The sequence below is a fragment of the Ascaphus truei genome, chromosome 20 (assembly GCF_040206685.1).
Source record: "Ascaphus truei isolate aAscTru1 chromosome 20, aAscTru1.hap1, whole genome shotgun sequence".
NCBI lineage: Eukaryota > Metazoa > Chordata > Amphibia > Anura > Ascaphidae > Ascaphus > Ascaphus truei.
Genome location: NC_134502.1, coordinates 25,297,632 through 25,311,043, shown reverse-complemented (window position 1 = coordinate 25,311,043; position 13,412 = coordinate 25,297,632). Strand labels below are relative to the sequence as shown.

Sequence of the window (13,412 nt, the reverse complement as noted above, 5' to 3'; positions counted from 1 at the left end):
AAGAGGAGGGGGAGAGGGGGAGAGAGATGGGGGGGGGGGGAGATACCTTATCCCCTGAAAATCCTGCAAACTCCAGTAACTTCAGGATCCGAGGGGGGAAGAGAGAGAGCGTCTGTGAGAGAGGGAGAGAGAGTGTCTGTGAGAGAGGGAGAGAGAGTGTCTGTGAGAGAGGGAGAGAGAGTGTCTGTGAGAGAGGGAGAGAGTGTCTGTGAGAGAGGGAGAGAGAGTGTCTGTGAGAGAGGGAGAGAGAGTGTCTATGAGAGAGGGAGAGAGTCTATGAGAGAGGGAGAGAGAGGGAGAGAGAGTATCTGTGAGAGAGGGAGAGAGAGTCTATGAGAGAGGGAGAGAGAGTGTCTACGAGAGAGGGAGAGAGAGTGTCTACGAGAGAGGGAGAGAGAGTGTCTATGAGAGAGGGAGAGAGCGTGTCTATGAGAGAGGGAGAGAGCGTGTCTGTGAGACAGGGAGAGAGAGTGTCTGTGAGAGAGAGAGAGAGTGTCTATGAGAGAGGGAGAGAGTCTATGAGAGAGGGAGAGAGAGTGTCTATGAGAGAGGGAGAGAGAGTGTCTGTGAGAGAGGGAGAGAGAGTGTCTGTGAGAGAGGGAGAGAGAGTGTCTACGAGAGAGGGAGAGAGAGTGTCTACGAGAGAGGGAGAGAGAGTGTCTACGAGAGAGGGAGAGAGAGTGTCTACGAGAGAGGGAGAGAGAGTGTCTACGAGAGAGGGAGAGAGAGTGTCTACGAGAGAGGGAGAGAGAGTGTCTACGAGAGAGGGAGAGAGAGTGTCTACGAGAGAGGGAGAGAGAGTGTCTACGAGAGAGGGAGAGAGAGTGTCTACGAGAGAGGGAGAGAGAGTGTCTACGAGAGAGGGAGAGAGAGTGTCTACGAGAGAGGGAGAGAGAGTGTCTACGAGAGAGGGAGAGAGAGTGTCTACGAGAGAGGGAGAGAGAGTGTCTGTGAGAGAGGGAGAGAGAGTGTCTGTGAGAGAGGGAGAGAGAGTGTCTGTGAGAGAGGGAGAGAGAGTGTCTGTTAGAGAGGGAGAGAGAGTGTCTGTGAGAGAGGGAGAGAGAGTGTCTGTGAGAGAGGGAGAGAGAGTGCCTGTGAGAGGGAGAGAGAGGGCGCGTGTGGGCGAGACCTCCGCAGTCTGTCACTGTTCAGAGCCCCCCAGTGGTTATATAGATTAACTCACCAGGTTAAAGGCTCCGATCCCCAACGCGATCCCCCCCTCCAGGTGTGCGTGGGACGCCCCCTTCTGGAAACTGTGAGACTGCATGAAATTATTCAGATCCCTGGAATAAACCATCAGAAAGTCATATACAAGGGTGTGTGTGTGTGTGTGTGTGTGTGTGTGTGTGTGTGTGTGTGTGTGTGTGTGTGTGTGTGTGTGTGTGTGTGTGTGTGTGTGTGTGTGTATGTGTGTATGTGTTCCCTTACACACGCACATCTATCCCAGCGCTCACCTGTAATCCCTTACACGCGTACATATCACAGCGCTCACCTGAAATCCCTTACACATGTACATCTATCCCAGTGCTCACATGTAATCCCTTCCACACGCGTACATATCCCAGCGCTCTCACCTGTAATCCCTTACACACGCACATCTATCCCAGCGCTCACCTGTAATCCCTTACACACGCACATCTATCCCAGTGCTCACCTGTAATCCCTTACACACGCGTACATCTATCCCAGTGCTCTCACCTGTAATCCCTTACACACGCACATCTATCCCAGCGCTCTCACCTGTAATCCCTTACACACGCACATATATCCCAGCGTCACCTGTAATCCCTTACACACGTATATCTATCCCAGCGCTCACCTGTAATCCCTTACACACACACATCTATCCCAGCGCATTCACCTGTAATGCCTTACACGCGTACATATACCAGCGCTCACCTGAAATCCCTTACACACGTACATCTATCCCAGTGCTCACCTGTAATCCCTTACACGCGTACATCTATCCCAGCGCTCTCACCTGTAATCCCTTACACACGCCACGTCTATCCCACGCTCTCACCTCAAATCCCTTACACACGCACATCTATCCCAGCGCTCACCTGTAATCCCTTACACACGTATATCTATCCCAGCGCTCACCTGTAATCCCTTACACACGTTCATCCCAGCGCGCTAACCTGTAATCCCTTACACACGTACATCTATCCCAGCGCTCACCTGTAATCCCTTACACGCGTACATCTATCCCAGCGCGCTCACCTGTAATCCCTTACACACGTACATCTATCCCAGCACTCACCTGTAATCCCTTACACACGCACACCTATCCCAGCGCTCTCACCTGTAATCCCTTACACACGCACACCTATCCCAGCGCTCTCACCTGTAATCCCTTACACACTCACATCTATCCCAGCGCTCACCGGAAATCCCATACACATGCACACCTATCCCAGCGCTCTCACCTGTAATCCCTTACACACGCACACCTATACCAGCGCTCTCACCTGTAATCCCTTACACACGCACGTCTATCCCAGCGCTCTCACCTGTAATCCCTAACACGTACATCTATCCCAGCGCTCACCTGTAATCCCTTACACACGCACACCTATCCCAGCGCGCTCACCTGTAATCCCTTACACACGTACATCCCAGCGCGCTCACCTGTAATCCCTAACACGCACATCTATCCCAGCGCTCACCTGTAATCCCTTACACACGCACATCTATCCCAGCGCGCTCACCTGTAATCCCTTACACACGTACATCTATCCCAGCGCTCACCTGTAATCCCTTACACACGCACACCTATCCCAGCGCGCTCACCTGTAATCCCTTACACAAGTACATCCCAGCGCGCTCACCTGTAATCCCTTACACACGTACATCTATCCCAGCGCTCACCTGTAATCCCTTACACACGTACATCTATCCCAGCGTGCTCACCTGTAATCCCTTACACGCGTACATCTATCCCAGCACTCTCACCTGTAATCCCTTACACACGTACATCTAACCCAGCATTCACCTGTAATCCCTTACACACACGTACATCTATCCCAGCATTCACCTGTAATCCCTTACACACGTACATCTATCCCAGCACTCTCACCTGTAATCCCTTACACATGTACATCTATCCCAGCACTCACCTGTAATCCCTTACACACGCACACCTATACCAGCGCTCTCACCTGTAATCCCTTACACATGCACGTCTATCCCAGCGCTCTCACCTGTAATCCCTAACACGTACATCTATCCCAGCGCTCACCTGTAATCCCTTACACACGCACACCTATCCCAGCGCGCTCACCTGTAATCCCTTACACACGTACATCCCAGCGCGCTCACCTGTAATCCCTAACACGCACATCTATCCCAGCGCTCACCTGTAATCCCTTACACACGCACATCTATCCCAGCGCGCTCACCTGTAATCCCTTACACACGTACATCTATCCCAGCGCTCTCACCTGTAATCCCTTACACACGCACATCTATCCCAGCGCTCACCTGTAATCCCTTACACACGCACATCTATCCCAGCGCTCACCTATAATCCCTTACACACGCACACCTATCCCAGCACTCTCACCTGTAATCCCTTACACATGCACATCTATCCCAGCGCTCACCTGTAATCCCTTACACACGCACATCTATCCCAGCGCTCTCATTTGTAATCCCTTACACACGCACATATATCCCAGCGCTCACCTGTAATCCCTTACACACGTACATCTATCCCAGCGCTCACCTGTAATCCTTTACACATGCACACCTATCCCAACTCTCACCTGTAATCCCTTACACACGCACATCTATCCCAGCGCTCTCACCTGTAATCCCTTACACGCGTACATCTATCCCAGCGCTCACCTGTAATCCCTTACACACGCACACCTATCCCAGTGCTCACCTGTAATCCCTTACACACGCACACCTATCCCAACTCTCACCTGTAATCCCTTACACACGCACACGCACACCTATCCCAGCGCTCGCCTGTAATCCCTTACACACGCACATCTATCCCAGCGCTCACCTGTAATCCTTTACACACGCACACCTATCCCAACTCTCACCTGTAATCCCTTACACACGCACACCTATCCCAGCGCTCGCCTGTAATCCCTTACACACGCACATCTATCCCAGCGCTCATCTGTAATCCCTTACACACGTACATCTATCCCAGCGCTCTCACCTGTAATCCCTTACACACGCGTACATCTATCCCAGCGCTCACCTGTAATCCCTTACACACGCACACCTATCCCAGTGCTCACCTGTAATCCCTTACACACGCACACCTATCCCAGCGCTCACCTGTAATCCCTTACACACGCACACCTATCCCAGCGCTCACCTGTAATCCCTTACACACGCGTACATCTATCCCAGCACTCTCACCTGTAATCCCTTACACACGCACATCTATCCCAGCGCTCACCTGTAATCCCTTACACACGCACATCTATCCCAGTGCTCACCTGTAATCCCTTACACACGCGTACATCTATCCCAGCGCTCACCTGTAATCCCTTACACACGCGTACATCTATCCCAGCGCGCTCACCTGTAATCCCTTACACACGTACATCTATCCAGCGCTCCTCACCTGTAATCCCTTACACACGCACATCTATCCCAGCGCTCACCTGTAATCCCTTACACACGCACACCTATCCCAGCACTCTCACCTGTAATCCCTTACACATGCACATCTATCCCAGCGCTCACCTGTAATCCCTTACACACGCACATCTATCCCAGCGCTCTCATTTGTAATCCCTTACACACGCACATATATCCCAGCGCTCACCTGTAATCCCTTACACATGTACATCTATCCCAGCGCTCACCTGTAATCCTTTACACACGCACACCTATCCCAACTCTCACCTGTAATCCCTTACACACGCACATCTATCCCAGCGCTCTCACCTGTAATCCCTTACACGCGTACATCTATCCCAGCGCTCACCTGTAATCCCTTACACACGCACACCTATCCCAGTGCTCACCTGTAATCCCTTACACACGCACACCTATCCCAACTCTCACCTGTAATCCCTTACACACGCACACGCACACCTATCCCAGCGCTCGCCTGTAATCCCTTACACACGCACATCTATCCCAGCGCTCACCTGTAATCCTTTACACACGCACACCTATCCCAACTCTCACCTGTAATCCCTTACACACGCACACCTATCCCAGCGCTCGCCTGTAATCCCTTACACACGCACATCTATCCCAGCGCTCATCTGTAATCCCTTACACACGTACATCTATCCCAGCGCTCTCACCTGTAATCCCTTACACACGCGTACATCTATCCCAGCGCTCTCATCTGTAATCCCTTACACACGCGTATATCTATCCCAGCGCTCACCTGTAATCCCTTACACACGTACATCTATCCCAGCGCTCACCTGTAATCCCTTACACACGCACATCTATCCCAGCACTCTCACCTGTAATCCCTTACACGCGCACATCTATCCCAGCGCTCTCACCTGTAATCCCTTGACACGCGTACATCTATCCCAGCGCTCACCTGTAATCCCTTACACACGCACACCTATCCCAGTGCTCACCTGTAATCCCTTACACACGCGTACATCTATCCCAGCGCTCTCACCTGTAATCCCTTACACACGCACACTTATCCCAGCGCTCTCACCTGTAATCCCTTACACACGCACACCTATCCCAGCGCTCTCACCTGTAATCCCTTACACACGCACATCTATCCCAGCACTCTCACCTGTAATCCCTTACACACACGCATCTATCCCAGCGCTCTCACCTGTAATCCCTTACACACGCACACCTATCCCAGCGCTCTCACCTGTAATCCCTTACACACGCACATCTATCCCAGCACTCTCACCTGTAATCCCTTACACACACGCATCTATCCCAGCGCTCTCACCTGTAATCCCTTACACGCGTACATCTATCCCAGCGCTCACCTGTAATCCCTTACACACGCACACCTATCCCAGTGCTCACCTGTAATCCCTTACACACGCGTACACCTATCCCAGCGCTCACCTGTAATCCCTTACACACGCACACTTATCCAGCGCTCTCACCTGTAATCCCTTACACACGCACACCTATCCCAGCGCTCTCACCTGTAATCCCTTACACACGCACATCTATCCCAGCACTCTCACCTGTAATCCCTTACACACACGCATCTATCCCAGCGCTCTCACCTGTAATCCCTTACACACGCACACCTATCCCAGCGCTCTCACCTGTAATCCCTTACACACGCACACCTATCCCAGCGCATTCACCTGTAATCCCTTACACACGTACATCTATCCCAGCGCTCACCTGTAATCCCTTACACGCGTACATCTATCCCAGCGCTCACCTGTAATCCCTTACACGTGTACATCTATCCCAGCGCTCACCTGTAATCCCTTACACACACGTACATATCCCAGCGCTCACCTGTAATCCCTTACACACGCACACCTATCCCAGCACGCTCACCTGTAATCCCTTACACACGCACACCTATCCCAGCGCTCACCTGTAATCCCTTACACACGCGTACATATCCCAGCGCTCACCTGTAATTCCTTACACACGCACACCTATCCCAGCGCTCACCTGTAATCCCTTACACACGCGTACATCTATCCCAGCGCTCTCACCTGTAATTCCTTCACACGCGTACATCTATCCCAGCGCTCTCACCTGTAATCCCTTACACACGCAGTCTATCCCAGCGCTCACCTGTAATCCCTTACACACGCACACCTATCCCAGCGCTCACCTGTAATCCCTTACACACGCGTACATCTATCCCAGCGCTCTCACCTGTAATTCCTTACACACGCGTACATCTATCCCAGCGCTCTCACCTGTAATCCCTTACACACGCAGTCTATCCCAGCGCTCTCACCTGTAATCCCTTACACACGCGTACATCTATCCCAGCGTTCTCACCTGTATATCACGTAGCTGTTGCGAACTTTCATTCCACCTTTGATAAAATTGATCATATTCTCATCCTGAATAAGGTTAAAAACAAACCAAAAAAAATTAAAGGAGGGTGACACAGTGACACAGACAGGAGGGAGCTATGGGACATCAAGTCTGTCCCTCCCCCCGCAGGGTGACACAGTGACACAGACAGGAGGGAGCTATGGGACATGGAGTCTGTCCCTCCCCCCGCAGGGTGACACAGTGACACAGACAGGAGGAAGCTATGGGACATGGAGTCTGTCCCTCCCCCCGCAGGGTGACACAGTGACACAGACAGGAGGGAGCTATGGGACAGGGAGTCTGTCCCTCCCCCCGCAGGGTGACACAGTGACACATACAGGAGGGAGCTATGGGACAGGGAGTCTGTCCCTCCCACCGCAGGGTGACACAGTGACACAGACAGGAGGGAGCTATGGGACATGGAGTCTGTCCCTCCCACCGCAGGGTGACACAGTGACACAGACAGGAGGGAGCTATGGGACAAGGAGTCTGTCCCTCCCCCCGCAGGGCGACACGGTGACACAGACAGGATGGAGCTATGGGACATGGAGTCTGTCCCTCCCCCCGCAGGGCGACACGGTGACACAGACAGGAGGGATCTATGAATGTTTGCACACACACACACACACCTGCAGGAAGGTGAGTGATGCTCTTTGCAGGAGACATTCTGCATAACAAACTTCTGCATGTAACTCCACTGCCAAAAGAAACATTAAATCAGTGTGGCAGACCAGGCTACGATCTCTTTGAAAAAGGGGGGGAGTTTATTTTCAGTGTATAGATATTCGGCATCATTATACAGTTCAGCGTGTTCATTAACAGTGTATAAAGATACTCAGCATCTTTATACAGCACGGTGTGTTCATGATCAGTGTATAGAGATACTCTGCACCATTATGGGCGGCGGGCCTCACCTTCTGTAAACGAGTCTGCTCCAGGCTTCTGAATGAGGGACGACTTCTTCCTAAACCTGATGGAGAAGAGGCAGGGCCTGAATGTCACATCGCCTGGAACATCTTTTAGAATATTTTGGGGGGGCATTTTAAAAGATGGCCGCCCGCACAAACATCCTAGTTCAGACCCCAATGCTTCCGCTCTGATCGCTGTGGCGTCCTTATCTGTTTTAGGGCCTGATTAGTAGGATTGCCCCAACAGGAGCAGCGTGTCTGCAAAAACTACGGGGTCACGGACTGTGCAGTGTGTGTCTATTATCAGTGTATAGAGATACTCAGCAGAATTATACAGCGCGGTGTGTTCATTATCAGTGTATAGAGATACTCAGCAGCATTATACAGCGCGGTGTGTTCATTATCAGTGTATAGAGATACTCGGCATCATTATACAGAGCACAGCGTGTTCATTATCAGTGTATAGAGATACTCAGTATCATTATACAGAGCAGTGTATTCATTATCAGTATATACTGTAGATACTCGGCATCATTATACAGCGCAGCGTGTTCATTATCAGTGTATAGAGAAACTCATCACCATTATACAGCGCGGCGTGTTCATTATCAGTATATAGATACTCGGCAGCATTATACAGGGCTGCGTGTTCATTATCAGTGTATAGAGATACTCAGCATCATTATACAGCGTGGCGTGTTCATTATCAGTATATAGATACTCAGCAGTATTATACAGGGCTGCGTGTTCATTATCAGTGTATAGAGATACTCAGCATCATTATACAGCGTGGCGTGTTCATTATCAGTGTATAGAGATACTCAGCATCATTATACAGCGCGGCGTGTTCATTATCAGTGTATAGAGATACTCAGCATCATTATACAGCGCGGCGTGTTCATTATCAGTGTATAGAGATACTCAGCATCATTATACAGCGCGGCGTGTTCATTATCAGTGTATAGAGATACTCAGCATCATTATACAGCGTGGCGTGTTCATTATCAGTATATAGATACTCAGCAGTATTATACAGGGCTGCGTGTTCATTATCAGTGTATAGAGATACTCAGCACCATTATACAGCGCGGCGTGTTCATTATCAGTGTATAGATACTCAGCATCATTACACAGCGCGGCGTGTTCAATATCACGCTCTCGTCGTACGGGGAATCCTCCGGGGCGGCTGGGTGTGGGGGAGGGGCGGTGCGTCCTGGAGATACAGGATGAGCGGTGTGTGACAGGTGACGCAGGGACAGGTGCCAGCGGCGGGTCATACTCTGCCCGGGTGTTTGTTTCTGTGTGACGTGTACACGCGTGTCAGTGAGGGATGTGGGGCGGCAGGGAGCAGGGGGGGGGCGGCAGGGAGCTGGGGGGGGGCAGGGAGCAGGGGGGGCCGGCAGGGAGCAGGGGGGGGGGCGGCAGGGAGCAGGGGGGGCGGCAGGGAGCAGGGGGGGGCGGCAGGGAGCAGGGGGGGCGGCAGGGAGCAGGGGGGGGCGGCAGGGAGCAGGGGGAGGCGGCAGGGAGCAGGGGGGGGGGCGGCAGGGAGCAGGGGGGGGCGGCAGGGAGCTGGGGGGGGGCAGGGAGCAGGGGGGGCCGGCAGGGAGCAGGGGGGGGGGCGGCAGGGAGCAGGGGGGGCGGCAGGGAGCAGGGGGGGGCGGCAGGGAGCAGGGGGGGCGGCAGGGAGCAGGGGGGGGCGGCAGGGAGCAGGGGGGGGCGGCAGGGAGCAGGGGGGGGGCGGCAGGGAGCAGGGGGGGCCGGCAGGGAGCAGGGGGAGGCGGCAGGGAGCAGGGGGAGGCGGCAGGGAGCAGGGGGAGGCGGCAGGGAGCAGGGGGAGGCGGCAGGGAGCAGGGGGGGGCGGCAGGGAGCAGGGGGGGGCGGCAGGGAGCAGGGGGGGCGGCAGGGAGCAGGAGGGGGCGGCAGGGAGCAGGGGGGGTGCGGCAGGGAGCAGGGGGGGCAGAAAGTAGACGGAGGAGACAAAATAACCCCAAAATAATCCTATGTACACTTAGATACCCGCTGCACACGTATTCAGTACACAGAGGCTGCTCCTGTATTGTTACTGGGAGATACTCGCTGCACACGTATTCAGTACACTGAGGCTGCTCCTGTATTGTTACTGGGAGATACCCGCTGCACACGTATTCAGTACACAGAGGCTGCTCCTGTATAGTTACTGGGAGATACCCGCTGCACACGTATTCAGTACACAGAGGCTGCTCCTGTATTGTTACTGGGAGATACCCGCTGCACACGTATTCAGTACACAGAGGCTGCTCCTGTATTGTTACTGGGAGATACCCGCTGCACACGTATTCAGTACACAGAGGCTGCTCCTGTATTGTTACTGGGAGATACCCGCTGCGCACGTATTCAGTACACAGAGGCTGCTCCTGTATTGTTACTGGGAGATACCCGCTGCACACGTATTCAGTACACAGAGGCTGCTCCTGTATTGTTACTGGGAGATACCCGCTGCACGTATTCAGTACACAGAGGCTGCTCCTGTATTGTTACTGGGAGATACCCGCTACACCGTATTCAGTACACAGAGGCTGCTCCTGTATTGTTACTGGGAGATACCCGCTGCACACGTATTCAGTACACAGAGCCTGCTCCTGTATTGTTACTGGGAGATACCCGCTGCACACGTATTCAGTACACAGAGCCTGCTCCTGTATTGTTACTGGGAGATACCCGCTGTACACGTATTCAATACACAGAGGCTGCTCCTGTATTGTTACTGGGAGATACCCGCTACACACGTATTCAGTACACAGAGGCTGCTCCTGTATTGTTACTGGGAGATACCCGCTGCACACGTATTCAGTACACAGAGACTGCTCCTGTATTGTTACTGGGAGATACCCGCTGCACACGTATTCAGTACACAGAGGCTGCTCCTGTATTGTTACTGGGAGATACTCGCTGCACACGTATTCAGTACACAGAGGCTGCTCCTGTATTGTTACTGGGAGATACCCGCTGCACACGTATTCAGTACACAGAGGCTGCTCCTGTATTGTTACTGGGAGATACCCGCTGCGCACGTATTCAGTACACAGAGGCTGCTCCTGTATTGTTACTGGGAGATACCCGCTACACCGTATTCAGTACACAGAGGCTGCTCCTGTATTGTTACTGGGAGATACCCGCTGCACACGTATTCAGTACACAGAGGCTGCTCCTGTATTGTTACTGGGAGATACCCGCTGCACACGTATTCAGTACACAGAGGCTGCTCCTGTATTGTTACTGGGAGATACCCGCTGCACGTATTCAGTACACAGAGGCTGCTCCTGTATTGTTACTGGGAGATACCCGCTACACCGTATTCAGTACACAGAGGCTGCTCCTGTATTGTTACTGGGAGATACCCGCTGCACACGTATTCAGTACACAGAGCCTGCTCCTGTATTGTTACTGGGAGATACCCGCTGCACACGTATTCAGTACACAGAGCCTGCTCCTGTATTGTTACTGGGAGATACCCGCTGTACACGTATTCAGTACACAGAGGCTGCTCCTGTATTGTTACTGGGAGATACCCGCTACACACGTATTCAGTACACAGAGGCTGCTCCTGTATTGTTACTGGGAGATACCCGCTGCACACGTATTCAGTACACAGAGACTGCTCCTGTATTGTTACTGGGAGATACCCGCTGCACACGTATTCAGTACACAGAGGCTGCTCCTGTATTGTTACTGGGAGATACCCGCTGCACGTATTCAGTACACAGAGGCTGCTCCTGTATTGTTACTGGGAGATACCCGCTGCACACGTATTCAGTACACAGAGGCTGCTCCTGTATTGTTACTGGGAGATACCCGCTGCACACGTATTCAGAACACAGAGGCTGCTCCTGTATTGTTACTGGGAGATACCCGCTGCACACGTATTCAGTACACAGAGTCTGCTCCTGTATTGTTACTGGGAGATACCCGCTGCACACGTATTCAGTACACAGAGGCTGCTCTGTATTGTTACTGGGAGATACCCGCTGCACACGTATTCAGTACACAGAGGCTGCTCCTGTATTGTTACTGGGAGATACCCGCTGCACACGTATTCAGTACACAGAGACTGCTCCTGTATTGTTACTGGGAGATACCCGCTGCACACGTATTCAGTACACAGAGGCTGCTCCTGTATTGTTACTGGGAGATACCCGCTGCACACGTATTCAGTACACAGAGGCTGCTCCTGTATTGTTACTGGGAGATACTCGCTGCACACGTATTCAGTACACAGGGGCTGCTCCTGTATTGTTACTGGGAGATACCCGCTGCACACGTATTCAGTACACAGAGGCTGCTCCTGTATTGTTACTGGGAGATACCCGCTGCACACGTATTCAGTACACAGAGCCTGCTCCTGTATTGTTACTGGGAGATACTCTCTGCACCGTATTCAGTACACAGAGACTGCTCCTGTATTGTTACTGGGAGATACCCGCTGCACACGTATTCAGTACACAGAGGCTGCTCCTGTATTGTTACTGGGAGATACCCGCTGCACACGTATTCAGTACACAGAGCCTGCTCCTGTATTGTTACTGGGAGATACTCTCTGCACCGTATTCAGTACACAGAGCCTGCTCCTGTATTGTTACTGGGAGATACAGTACCCGCTACACACGTATTCAGTACACAGAGGCTGCTCCTGTATTGTTACTGGGAGATACCCGCTGCACACGTATTCAGTACACAGAGGCTGCTCCTGTATTGTTACTGGGAGATACCCGCTGCACACGTATTCAGTACACAGAGACTGCTCCTGTATTGTTACTGGGAGATACCCGCTGCACGTATTCAGTACACAGAGGCTGCTCCTGTATTGTTACTGGGAGATACCCGCTGCACGTATTCAGTAAACAGACGCTGCTCCTGTATTGTTACTGGGAGATACCCGCTGCACACGTATTCAGTACACAGAGGCTGCTCCTGTATTGTTACTGGGAGATACCCGCTGCACACGTATTCAGTACACAGAGGCTGCTCCTGTATTGTTACTGGGAGATACCCGCTACACACACATTCAGAACACAGAGGCTGCTCCTGTATTGTTACTGGGAGATACCCGCTGCACACGTATTCAGTACACAGAGACTGCTCCTGTATTGTTACTGGGAGATACCCGCTGCACACGTATTCAGTACACAGAGGCTGCTCCTGTATGGTTACTGGGAGATACCCGCTGCACACGTATTCAGTACACAGAGGCTGCTCCTGTATTGTTACTGGGAGATACCCGCTGCACACGTATTCACTACACCGAGGCTGCTCCTGTATTGTTACTGGGAGATACCCGATACACACGTATTCAGTACACAGAGCCTGCTCCTGTATTGTTACTGGGAGATACCTGCTGCACGTATTCAGTACACAGAGGCTGCTCCTGTATTGTTACTGGGAGATACCCGCTGCACACGTATTCAGTACACAGAGGCTGCTCCTGTATTGTTACTGGGAGATACCCGCTACACACGTATTCACTACACAGAGGCTGCTCCA

General features: G+C 52.4%; 1 protein-coding gene across 1 annotated transcript in view; it reads right to left on the bottom strand.

Annotated features, from left to right (window-relative positions):
• Positions 1-46: 46 nt before the first annotated feature.
• LOC142471043 (tetratricopeptide repeat protein 39A-like) overlaps positions 47-13,412 on the bottom strand; it is a gene marked incomplete at its 3' end in the record, with an annotated part of 31,136 nt that continues 17,770 nt past the window's right edge. The window contains exons 4-8 of the mRNA XM_075577841.1: positions 7,902-7,957; positions 7,617-7,684; positions 6,949-7,013; positions 1,184-1,283; positions 47-112 (exon numbers count right to left, since the gene is read on the bottom strand). Coding sequence (XP_075433956.1) covers positions 47-112; positions 1,184-1,283; positions 6,949-7,013; positions 7,617-7,684; positions 7,902-7,957 — 355 coding nt within the window. The remainder of the gene's footprint in view (positions 113-1,183; positions 1,284-6,948; positions 7,014-7,616; positions 7,685-7,901; positions 7,958-13,412) is intronic.